General features: G+C 52.6%; 1 protein-coding gene across 3 annotated transcripts in view; it reads left to right on the top strand.

Annotated features, from left to right (window-relative positions):
• Positions 1-477: 477 nt before the first annotated feature.
• Positions 478-12,543, top strand: part of Kirrel1 (kirre like nephrin family adhesion molecule 1) — an 85,028-nt gene continuing 72,962 nt past the window's right edge. For all 3 annotated transcript variants that reach the window (XM_055596641.1, XM_055596640.1, XM_055596642.1), the window contains exon 1: positions 478-634. In XM_055596641.1, the coding sequence (XP_055452616.1) occupies positions 583-634 (52 nt within the window). In that variant the 5' untranslated portion in view covers positions 478-582. The remainder of the gene's footprint in view (positions 635-12,543) is intronic.

Here is a 12,543-nt window from a genome sequence, read left to right as displayed (position 1 = left end):
TTCGGGGCTGTGAGATTAATATGAAAAACAGATCTCAAAGATCCCCCCCCCCCGAGACAGACAAGCACACCCCTCCTAACACAGTCACCCAAACGGATGGAGGTTCGCCCTCAGCCCCGGCTGCCACGCCGTGCCCGGCTCGGCGGCCCCCCCGGGGGCGAAGTAGGTCTGCGCCGCCGGCGCGGTGGGCCGGAGCCCGCGCCGCCGCCTTCCCTGCCCCTCCCCGCCCCTCGCCTCTGCCCTCAATTCCTTTCTCTGTCTCTCCTCCCAGCTCGGTTCCCGCGAGCGGAGCGGGTGTGCGCGCTGGGGACCGGGGGAGGGAGCGGAGGGAGGCGCCGTCGGAGGGAGAGCCGACGTCAGGAAGAGGGAGGGCGGGAGGGAAGCGGGGGAGAGCGGCGCGGAGCTTGCGAGAGGCCCGGAGATAAAGCTGGAGGGCAGGAATTACGGGGGGGCGCGGGCCGGGAGGAGGGGCCGGGAGCGAGCCCGCGGCCGGGGAGGCGAGCGGGCGGGAGCCGCTGTGCGGAGGCGGGAGCGAGAGGCCGAGCGGCGGCGGCCGGCTCGGGCCCAGCGCGGGCGGACGGCATGCTGAGCCTCCTCTTCTGGGCGCTCACTCTCCCCGGCACTTTCTCTCGAGGTAAGCCCCGGCAGCGGGCTGGGGAGCGCGGGACGGCGCGGGGCACCGGGAGAGCACCCGGGAGTTGTTGGTGGGGCGGCCCAACTTGCCCGCTCCGGCTGCGCGGGAGAACAAGAACTTAGGTCGCGAGAGCCGAGCTCCGAGGAGAAAAGGGACCGAGGGCTCCAAGTCTTTCCTCCAGTCCCTGGCGGTCCTCCCTCCCTTCCTCCCTCCCTCCACCCACTGAGCCCGGGCCCGAACCCCTGGGTCCTGGCCAAAGGCAAGGCTGGGAGGAGGTGGGATTTGAGAGTTGGGGGTTGGGGTGCACGGAAGGCGCGGACGCAGGCTCCCGGGGATGAGGCTGAGGGATCCTGCTACCCGAACCCTAGTCACCTTCATCTGAAATGCAGCTGCAAACTGCTTGGGGCTTCCCCTCACAGGAAGGCTGACTTTGGTCCCCAGCCCTGGAGGCTGGAGGTGAGGGCCTGGGCTGTTGGGGTTCGGCAGGAGTTGTGGGGAGTTGACTGGACCAGGCTCTCACTCCGGCTCAGGAAAGTGCAGATTATCTGCGGCTCCTTGGGAACTGGCTGGGCAGAGCTGGAAGTAAGTAGGGCAGAGACGTGAGGATTTTCAGGTGCCCTGGGCTGGCTGCGCGTGAAGGAACCTAGAGTACAAACCCCGGCCAGGCCTGGGGTCTGCGGGAATGGGGTCTTGCCCCCTGAAACTGACTTAAAGGAAGATTTAGTACTGTTGAGCCCCTCCCCCGAACTGGAACACAGAAACTGGCACACAGATAGCTTCCAGCAGAGACAGTGAAACACACTGCTCACCTCTGGAGACCTCCCCACAAACGCCCCCCCCCACACACACACAGACACACACAAAGACGTTGACACCTCTGAGGGAGGAAGATTGCTCTGACAGGCCAACACACCCCGGTCGTACACCCGGCATCAAACTTAAACTGTATGTGCACACATTCAAAGGACGGCACAGCCACTCACACAGAATCGCTTTCACATATCCACGCCATGGAGCAAACAAAGAAACTTGGGCAGACATTCTTACAGGCAGGCGCCTACAGAGATGTACAATCTTCAAAATGGAGGAGGTGGTCTCTCCTTGGGGTAGGCGAGCGATCTGGGAAGCCTCCTGCCGGCAAGAGCCTCAGGCATTGGCCAGCTCAGCTCCCTTCCTCTCCTGAATTGTGTGTGTGTGTGTGTGTGTGTGTGTGTGTGTGTGTGTGTGTGTATTGGGGGTGGACCCCTGCTCTCTTTGCTAACCTCTCCTTAGCCCTGAAGGCAAATCCTGGCTTAGTTTGGGGGTCTTGATTCACCTTTCTTCACTGGAGCCCCAGGACTCTCTGAGAACATGGGAAGGCACACATCCATGGTGTGAGAGCAGGAGTGGACCTGTGGGGTGGGCGGGGGAAGAAGGCCTGGCCAGAGGGTTGGCCACTTGGCAGAAAGTTGGGAAGATAAGTTAAGTTCTGACTTTGTTCAGCCAGGTTGCTAGAGAGGGGGAGGGGAGAGCATGGTGGGTGAGGGGCCGCTGTGTCAGTTCTGTCGTGTGTCAGGAGAAGGCTTCTATCGGCCTCTCTCATGTAGCTCGCCTAGTCCAGAATGAGCTTTAAGAAACAGAAGCTGCAGTTTAGCAAACGAGAGAGACATGTAGCTTGAGTCTGGACTGATGGAAGGTCAGAAAAAATGCTTGCCTCGTACCTGTCCGTCTTTGAGGGTGGGTGTGGCTAGGGATGCAACTGAATCCCAGCTGTTTGACTATAAGAGGTGAAGGCAAGAATGCAAAAGGGTGCAGACGACATTTCGGGGTTGTGGGGGAGGAAAGCAAAGGGAGAGAGGAGTCAGGAGAGAGAAAATCTCCACAGAGTCTTGGGGAACACTCAGCAAAGGGCTAGGCAGGAGACCCTTAGGGGAGAAATGGGGACACTGGCCATCTAAGACTGAGGAGGGAGAGAGTACACAGTGCTTGCTCGTGAGTGGAAGGCTGAGGGATGACAGTGGGAAGTGAGGAAGAAGAGAAGTGGGTGGTCAGAGGAGATCAAAATTGATGAGAGAGGAGCCGAGAAGGGAGATTCAGCTTAGCTGAAAAATAAAAATCGTATTTTAAAGACTTGCAGTGGGCTTCATCTATCTTCATTTTTTACTAAATAATTTTCTGTATCTTATCTAAATGAAAACCATTACCTCCCCCTCCCCCGCCACTGCGTCCATCATGCCCTAGCTCCCAGACTGATTGCACTGAAAATTGAAATATTTATTCATTTTCTAGGAGATTTTTCTCCCTCCCTAGTCTCAGGGAGGAGAAATTGAAAAGGAAGGATTGTAGTTAATCAGAGCAATGTGGGGTGACAGGATGGCTCCAGTGGGAGCCACCTCCAGAGCTGGAGGAGGGAAATCTGTTCCTCAGGCACCCCCACCCCCACCCAGCTCCTCCTGTCTGTGCTGCCTTTGCTCCAAGGAGACTAAGGGGTAAAACAAAGAGGCCCAAGGGCCTCCTATGTTTCCAGCATTTAGCTCCCTGTGCACAGTTATATCCTGGCAGAGAACTGTGAGCCTGGATTCTACAGCTCCGTTCTGTACACGCCATACACTCTGAATGTCCTACTTCTGCCCAAAGCTGGGGTAGAGGGAGGGGAATTGGGCAGAAACCAAGCTACCAGGCCCCCACACTTTGATTGGATTCCATCTGCAGACCTGTGCTGGAACTCAAAGGGAGACATTAAGCGGGGGGGGGGGGGGGGGGGGGACACCACAGGCATCCGTCCGCAGCACCCAGGCAGGGCAGAAAGGAGGTGACAGCCACGCAACCTTTGCTTCATATTCCCACCGGGTGGCTGGTCCCACTCTGCCTTTCTAGTGGGGTAGCCCAGGCTTGCAGAGAACTGTACTCTGAGCTAGCTCCTGTGAGCTCCCTTGGGACCCAGTTCTCCCTCGTGCTGCTGGGGCACAGTGCTGTAGTCGTGGCCCCTAATATCTGACTGAGGAGAGAGCTGCAATGCAGGAGGCAGTCCTAAATGGTGATGACGTCACAGCCTCAGCCTGGTATGCTTGGAATCCTAGTGTTCAGAGGCTGAGTGCGGCAGGAGCTGTGAGTTCAAGGCCAGCTTGAACTACAAGCTTCAGGCCAGTCAAGGTGAATTTTAAGTCCCCAGTAAATAAATAAACATGTAAGTAACTGAATCGACAAAATCAGAGACTTACACTGAGCTCTCCCATGCTGGTCTTCTGAAGAGGTTGTGTGCTCTGTGGGTGCCTTAGTTTGCTTGTATGTAAGATGGGGATTGTGATATATATTTTAATCCCTGGGTTATTTGTTTGTTATTTATTTATTTCGTTTTTGTTTTTTTTTTTTTTTTGAGACAGGGTTTCTCTGTGTAGCCCTGGCTGTACTGGACTCACTTTGTAGACCAGCCTGGCCTCAAATTCACAGAGATCCACCTGCCTCTGCCTCGCTGGGGGTTGAGATTACAGGTATGAGCCGCCTCACCTGGCGTAATCCATGGATTATTACTGTATATTAATCTCTGGAAAGATGGTGACTGGTGTCTGGCACAGAAGTACCCAGTACTGTGCTATGATTTTGCGTCTGAGCAGAAGTGGACAAAAGTTGAGCTGACTGCCCCTCCTAGTTTCTTGCTTGTGGTTCTCTTTGTTTTCCAGTTCCAACACCCCTGGGTCAGTCAGTCAGTGCTCTGCATTGTAGAGAGAACCTGAAAGACACAATTCAGCTTTCCCCCTGGTTGATGCCCTCAGAAAATCTTCAGAAGACACCTGAAGGGCAGGCAAACTGGAAAACTGTGAGCTTTTGTGTGAAATGAGAAGTGGGGTGTTTCAATGTGAGCAATAACACAGATCATTTAGTGAGCTCTCGTGTTAATGGCTTTAAATGCGTATTAACTTAAGCTGTACAACAGTCCCCTGAAATCAGCTGGGAAATTAATTTCCCTTTTCCTAGGTGAGAAACTGAGGTTCAGATATGTAAGGAGACAGCTGATTCCAAGCCTGCACTATTCTCTTTGGCCAGAGACCCCTCAGCTAGCCGGGACTGAGGCAGAGGTGCGACTCCCCCATCCGTGGTAGAGTAAGTGGGGAGAAAGGGATTGTTTCATCAAGGTAATAATAGCATTTAAACTTTTAAAAACAGCCTTTTATTTGAGGATTCCGCCCTGCAGTTTTGGGCCCTCTATGCTATGGCCATCAGCTGGCTATCTGTTAAAATTAGACTTACACACTGTGTTTGTTTCTTACATGAAACCTAGCCTTTCTAACCCATGGACATCTACATGGAGGCCCCCTCTCCCCCCCGGCTGGTTCTGTACAGGCTTAGCACCATGCAAGGGCCGGGCAGCGAGGGGAGTCTGGGGCCGACCTGTGCCCCCTCACTGCCAGCCTCCCAGCCAGCTTCAGGCTCGGCACAGTAGAGGCTGAGTGCTTGGTGTCTGGTTAGACTCACCTGGAGGTACTCAGCTTTGCTTTTCAGCTGGCTCCCTGGGGACCTGCCTGGCCTAAGGTCCTGAAAGGGATCATGGGAGATCAGCAGCATACCAAGGTGTCAGCATTACCTTTCACTGAGCTCCTGCTGTGTGCTTTTCAAAATTGATGTTCCTGCCATTTCATAGATAAGAAAACCAAAATTGGGAGGTTAAACAAACTCGCCGGGGGCTGTCTCCAGAGTATTAGCGCCCGGATCCAAGCCCCTTTCTGTCACCACAAAGCTTATCTGTGCTGGCAACCTCTGTTAAGGGGAGGAGAGCTTAGGCCTGCTGTCTTGTTCTGTACAGCAGTCCTCTGGGGGCTGAAAATTACCCATAGCTTCTCAGCTAGGCCACCATAGTTGCCTGGATTTGCCATCAGCATACAGAGGTGGGAACAGAGTATTTCATCCTTGTCAGAAAGAGGTTTGTGTTGCCCCGTCTCTGCCTGCCTGTGATTTCAGGTGTGTTTGGAGCAGAGTGGGGGAGTGTGATGGAAGCAGGCCCGGGGCTAGGCTAGTGCTTTCTCACTGAGCCGCAGGAAGCCTCAGCACACACTTCTTCCCTTCTGTCTTCTAGCGTTGTAACTATGTAATGCTTTCAGATTTTAGTAGCTGTCATATGTGCCATAACATTTGATAGATTATCATGTGATATAGGCAGGATCATTGTTATTTTTCCATTTAGTAGAGGAGAAAATGGAGTTCCAGGGATGTTAGAAGGCTTTCGAAAGGGGTGAGAGCTGAAATGGAGAAAGTGACTGGGAGTCAGGGTTCCTTAACCTCCCGTATCCTGAAGGCAGAGAAGCTTCTCTGTGAGCATCTGACAGAGCTGTGCCCTCCTGCCTTCCCTCTTGCTTTCCAGCTCTTCCCAGGGCCCCAGGCCAGTCAATTTGGCAGTCTCTCAGAGGAGGTTTTGACCTGGAAAAGGCTAGGGGTTTCAGTGGAGGAGGAGAAAGAGGTTGCTGTGTTCTTGATCTTGAAATGTGAGACCAAGGAGTAGAGAGTCCTAGGAGTCTTGATGCAGAATGGCTCTCAGTATGGAGAAGGAAGTCATGCGCCCCTGGGGAAGGGCTACTTAGTTTTTGCATGCGATAGTAATATTACGAGTTATTCCACTTTACAGATGGATAAGCAGGGGCTTAACTGGAATAAGATGAACAAATTGTCCAAAAAGACCCAACAGAGTCATGATGGGAAGCAAGCAGTGGGTAGGAGTGGGTCCCAGGAAGGCGGCCCTCTCCGGGAGGCGACACACGGTGCCTGTGGTGGGAGTGCAGCACGCGAGCCTGCCTGTAGCTGCAGCCCCGTGTTCCATGTGCGCACACTCCTTCCCCAGGCAGGTCCGCACAGACACATTGCAGCTGCCCTGGCCCTGTGGTTCACACCGCACGGTGTGAATAAATTCCATTCCCATCACTTTTCTTGCGGCTGAGGCGGCCCTCCGAGTCTCCGAGGGCGGCGGTGTGCTGCGTGCTCTGCGTCCTCTGATAGCCTTGCTTGCACACTGCCGGGCTGGGAACGCTAGGGCCCTTACACTCCCTGCTCCCTGCTCCCTGCTCCCTGCTCTGGCCCCTGTGTCTTCTTCCTCAGCTCTCCAACTTTCAATTCTTGATTTTCGGACAGTGTGAACTTGATTGGGCCCTTACGGCACCCAAGATGAGAGCTCCTGTGTGCCTCCAAGGACCATTTTTCTCTCAATTCTATTCTCTCTCTATCAGCTTCTCCCATGTGGAAGGCACTCCCAGTTTCTCCTTCCTACACATTTAATTTCTCCAGCAACTTTTATTAACCTCGCTCGTTGCTGGGGACTGCAGGGCTCATCCGTCTCTGCCCTTCTCAAACCCATTCAACAAAATTGGGATGGTATTGAAATAAATGGGCCTCGTAGACAGCCACCGTCTTCAAGATGGAGGCCCTTAAATCTGGGCTAGAAATCTCTAGCAAATGCCATTAGTTTTCCAGGAGATAATACTGCTGCTTCATTGTGGGTCTGAGCCCTGGGAAGGTGCTGTCAGAATCTCCCAGAATGCCATGGGGCCTGGGTTTTGAGGCAGAGAAGGAATAGCAGAATTCTGAGTTTCCTGTAGTACTCAAGGCCCAGCAGGGCTATTTCAGGAAGCTGTTCTCCCTGTGTTATCTCTTTCCCCAGCTCCCTAACTTGGCTTAAGAATAATAAATTCTTCTTTAGGACAGGCTTCCTTCTTCTCTCTGGCCTGCATTTCCTTCTGAGGTAATATGAGGAGTATGTCCTAACAGGAGGATGCGGGGGAAATGCAGAATCAGTTCCTTCCCTCGCCAGAGATGTTCAGCCGAGCTGCGCCGTCACGTGTGGAGTAATCATGGTGATGGCGTGTCTTAGGCGCTCCCTTGTCTGTGTCACCGTCACAGTGGGATTCTCGAGTCGTGTGAGTCTACTGCTAGGTGGGAATCTTGTGCTTCCTTAGGTACAGGCGTTGTCTCACTGACCGCAAAGGTCATCATGGAGTTGGTGTGAGCTTAACGGCAGGGCACATGCTAACATCCAAGCCCCAAGTGAGTTAGCCTTTGCACCACGAGTAAAACCGTATCACTATATCACATGGGTAGACTGTGGGTTGCAAGGTAGAACCACATTCTCTCTGCTCTTACGGGTCCTTATCTTTTATATGAAGTTATTCAGCCCATGAGCGTCAGTTTATTCTTCCACAAAAATGGGGGGAAGGAAGTTTTTTGAAAATCTAGTATAATTTTTTGGAAAATGGGTACAATAACTAAAAAGCAAAACAAAACAAAAAAACCCAGTATATAGGGTTTTTTTTTTTCTAAGAAACTAAAACCCCAAAACACACTCTCTGTGTGTGTGTGTGTGTGTGTGTGTGTGTGTGTGTGTGTGTGTGTGTTTAGGTTGATATTAAGAGGCTGCTGTAGTACTGTGAAGGTCAGAGCTGGAGGAGTCAGTAAGGAGGACTTAGCTAAGGGCTGCAGTGATCTTAGAGTCAGGGGTGGGTGTCTATGTAGCAGGCCGAGAAAAAGCTTCCCACAGGTCCACGCCAAGTCAAGGTGTGGGTGTTGATTGAAATAACGGAATAGGTAATGGCAAGACGGAGTTTTATATATAAAAGCAGGTTTATTGGAAGTGGCTTTCAACCACCATGCAGCGGGCAAGGGAGGAGGGAGGAAAGTGCGGGCACAGGGAGAAGAGAGAGAAGGAAGGGAAGAGAGAGAGAGAGACCAAATGTCTGGATGGAATAGTGAAGAGCCTCTGGGAGAGGGGAAGCCCTGGCCCTGAGCTGGGGAAGTCAGGGTAGAGGCAGGATATGCCAGCCATGTCCTGAAGCAGGTAACGACCTAGGATGCCTGTGAGCAAACAGGTGTCTGGCGGGCAGGAAGACTGGACTGAGGGCACTGAGGCACATCCTCAGGAGAGCTCAAGCTGAGGCTGCCACCAAAGCCCACAAGGCTTAGCAGGTTCAAAGGCGGCCCAGCAGGAAGTGGGGGACCAGCTAATTCTGGGATTTTTCTCTTCTTATAGGTCTCACTTTGTAGCTCAGGTAGGCTGCGAACTCTTGAAACTTCTGCTTTTTGAGTCTTAGGTCTTCTGAATTTTAAACAAAACGTGTGTTAAAAACAAGTCATGGTCCGTCTATCATTCTCCATCAAATCTTCCCCTCCTCTGAACTCTTATGAAGAGAACCACTATGAAGCTTCACAACCCAGCTGGCAAAATAAAAAGCAATAACATAAAGTGTGCAAATGAAATAAAAATCAGTTTGGTTGGCGAACGTGAGCAGGAGCCATTCCCGGAGTGTCACTGGAGTTCCCAGTCTGCGCCCCGAGTTTGGAGACTGGAAGTGGAGGTGTTCTCCCAGGGTCCTTCGGCAGGTGATGACGCTGCCTGGAAGCAGGGTTCAGCAGAGCTAGGGAAGAGGGGGTCTGCTCACCCATATACCTGGAGCTGAATGAGTCTAAGCCATTTGTCTACTCTGAGGCTGGCCATGGTATTCTGTCCAGGGTTGAGAAAAGCACCAGGTTCAGACCAGGGCAGTCCTAGACTCTCTGCTGGCCAGCAGTCTTAGCTCTCTTATGTAGGGATGGAGCTTCTTAGAATTTCTGAAGGCCCCAGCCAGGATTTCAATAGGAGGCTCTGTGGAGGGCCCCTGCAAGGAGAGGAGGAGGCCTGTGAACAAGCATTGGCTGGTTTGTTGTTGTTGTTGTGGGGATCCTGGGCCTGGGGATAAAAAGGTGAGCTTCAGTCCTTGTCCTTGAGGCACTCAGCCCCGTGTGGGAGGAGCAGAAGTAAGCATGCACAGACAGTCCTGTAAAGCAGAGGCTGTGAGGGAAGTATGTGGAAAATGCTGGGAGTCTGGCTTCCCTGGTGGCTGTGTGCAGCTGGGAGTCCTTGGGGGTGTGGCTGCAGCACTTGCTGTGCCTGAACCATGCTGCTCGCTGCAGTGCTGGGCAGCAAGACAGGCTGGCTCTGGACAGTCCTGGATTGTACCCCTGCTCCAGTGGGAGGAGCCAAGGAGTCCCCAGGACTGAGCCTTCAAACACCAACTCTCCAGAAGCTTCAGCTCATTGTGTTAGGACAAAAAGTCTTAAGCTTTGAAGGACCCGGTGGAAGCACAGATTCTGTATTGACACAAGACTGCCCGGTGGTGCTGGTTCGGCCTGTCTGAGGGACCATGTTGAGGTGTGAGAGGATGCTTTTGTCTGTCTGGGAACAAGGGGAACAGGGGAATCCAGAGAGAAAAGAATTCATTAGCAGAGCTTGCTTTTAAGGCCGTTTGGATGGCCCGCTGATTCAAAGGCATTGGTATGCTAGCTTCCGGGGGGGGGGCAGGTGTGGGGGATTCCTATGCCTGTCCGGCCTCCTCCCAGCCACCTGCCCAACTCCAGCCCCACCTCCTTGCCACGTCTTCCCTTGCGTCCTGCTGCAGAGTTGAAGCCTGAGCGGGTGTGTTGCTGGAAACTGTCCCATGCCTGAGCTGTCGTTTCCACTCTCTTAAAAAAAAAAAGTCTCATGGTTCATCATGGAGGTGGGAGAAACGTTTGGACAGAGCTTCTCCCTAGAACCTTGACCCTTTCTGGCTTTGGCTTGAAAATTGGGTCATGAGCAAAATGTGCGATTGAGAAGGGAGGCTCTGGCTTACCTGGAGCGGGCTGTAGGTGAGCAGTGGGAACCGTCTCTGAACAGGTCCATGTCTCTCTCCTACATGAGAAGAGGCCCAGCCTACACACACTCATTTTCTCCTGCCCTCCCCAACCCGCTTTTTTTTTTTTTTTGTATGTATGTATGTTTTTTGTTTTTGTTTATAGAGAGAGGGTTTCTCTGTGTAGCCCTGGCTGTCCTGGACCCTTGGTAGACCAGGCTGGTCAAACTCAGAGGTCCTCCTGCCTCTGCCTCCTGAGTGGTGGGATTAAAGGCCTGTGCCACCACTGTCCAGCCTTCCACCAGCCCTGGGGAGGAGCCCTGTCTTCTTGCAGACAGGCACCCCACTGATTCTCTTGCTTCCTCTTGTACCCCAGAAAACTGGTGTTCATACAGCTCTCTGCAAGCGCAAGGGTAACTGGCAGCATGAGCCTGGGGAGTTTGGAAAGTCCAAGGAGGGGTGAGGTCCATCAGATTTGGCTTCCTGGGGAAGAGAAAGAATTTGAGGTCAAGAACGCAACAAACAGCAGTGATCCTCCAAAAGCACCATCTTCAGACTCCCAGAATGCCTCCTGTGAGGCTAGGCTAGTTGAAGTGAATTTGGAAATCAGTGTTTGGCCCTTTTTTGAAAAGTAAGGAATTTTATCAGAATTGTTCTCTCTTTCCTCCTTATATTTGACAATCCCTAGCAAATGGGAAGTTCTTTCCTGCTCCTGCATGGAAACTTAATTACAGGTTGTAACTGAACACACCTACAATACTCTATATCTGAAGGGTTTGTCCTAACAGTTTACTCTTCAAACATCATGGCATGCTTCTTTTATTGAGAAGCAAGGCCTGAGGGGTCAGACATCCCAGAGGTTCTCTTCTAGGGTCTGGAAGAGGTGGTGGTCTTCAGCCAGGGCTGGAAGAGTGAGACTCATATACCCCCTAGTATAGCTACAGCCTGAGGGCCTGTTCATCTCCCTCTGTGAATGGCCGGCCTGAGAAAGGAACTGTGTATGAACTGCTGAAGCCTGGTTATTAAGAAAAGGACCTGGAAGGGTCGGGGCAGGGTGGGCCCGTCCATGGTCAGACCCTGTTTTTAGTTCAGGCCTCCTGAAAGCAGGAATAGCCGCATCCCAGCTTTGCCTCGGTGGCTCTTGTATGACACTGGTGTGGTATCATCTACTGAGCACGAGGAGGGAAGATTGAACGAGACACCGCAGCTGGGTCATGGCCAGTTAGGAAGGTGGCCCTGGAGGCCTAGAAGGAAAGTACAGCAGGGGACAATGGAGCCAGCTGGGAAGGAGACAGAGGTTAGACTTGTAGGAGTGGTAAAGGAGACAGGCTGCCTTGTAAGAGAGCTTGGCGGGAGAAGCATGAGTGCCAGGGATGGCTGTGCAGTGAGGGGCGTGTAGTCAGGAGCTCTGAGACCCACCACTGTGGGTCATGTGGGCTGTGGGCCCCGGGGCAGTTAAATCTGCAGCCTCTGTGATATACTTTCCCACAGTGGTGGGTGGTGAGCAGCCCCTGCTCCTTTAAGAATGGGACTGGATGGCAGTTCTTCACGAGGAAGGGCTGAAGTACCATGAGCCATGGGCTAGACTCTCACAGACACTGTCTGGCTTGGACAGTGAGCAGCTCTGTGGCTGTCATTCCGCAATGCTGCTAGCCTCCACTCCATCTCTGTCTCTCTGTCACTCCTTGTCCCTGGATGGGTGTTCTCTGCTCTCCTAATCCTTCTGTCCTCTGTCTGTCACTAGGCAAGAATGCATGGCTCTCTTGCAGCATTTGGTGCTTAATAATTTGTGGATTACAGCTAACTCTCGATAAAGATTCCCCTAATTGCTTGGCTCACCTCAGGTTCTATCATCAAAGCGAAGTGGCGAGGCCCCCCTCTCACCCTCCTTTTCTTTTTATTATCTCTTAATTAATCACTCTGGCTTTCACACTTAGCAGATAATTACAGTCTCCTGGGCACGAAGCTCATTTTCATAACCTCCTGCTCCAAGCCTGCAGCAGCAGCATGGAGGGATGGGAAGGAAGAGGGAGAGAGGGGAGAGCAGATAGACACATGCTGGAGGAAGGTGGGGGAGGTGAAGAAAGAGACAGGGAAGGGGCAGCAAGAGGGACATGTGGATTGGGGAGGGGACCAGGGCCCTGTCAGTGGTCAGAGAGTTGGTGGTGCCTGGGGAAGGCCTTCCCTAGTGATAGTTTTTCTTTATCAGTACATATATATGTATATGAATTATTATATATAACATGTGAGACATATATGATTTTATACACCTCCCACACATATAGCAGGTTTATCCATTTGCTCTGG

This window comes from Psammomys obesus, unplaced genomic scaffold (assembly GCF_907164565.1).
Source record: "Psammomys obesus unplaced genomic scaffold, mPsaObe1.curated_primary_1811, whole genome shotgun sequence".
NCBI classification, from domain to species: Eukaryota; Metazoa; Chordata; class Mammalia; order Rodentia; family Muridae; genus Psammomys; species Psammomys obesus.
Note: the sequence above shows the minus strand (reverse complement) of the source record. Positions and strands in the feature narration are given on the sequence as shown.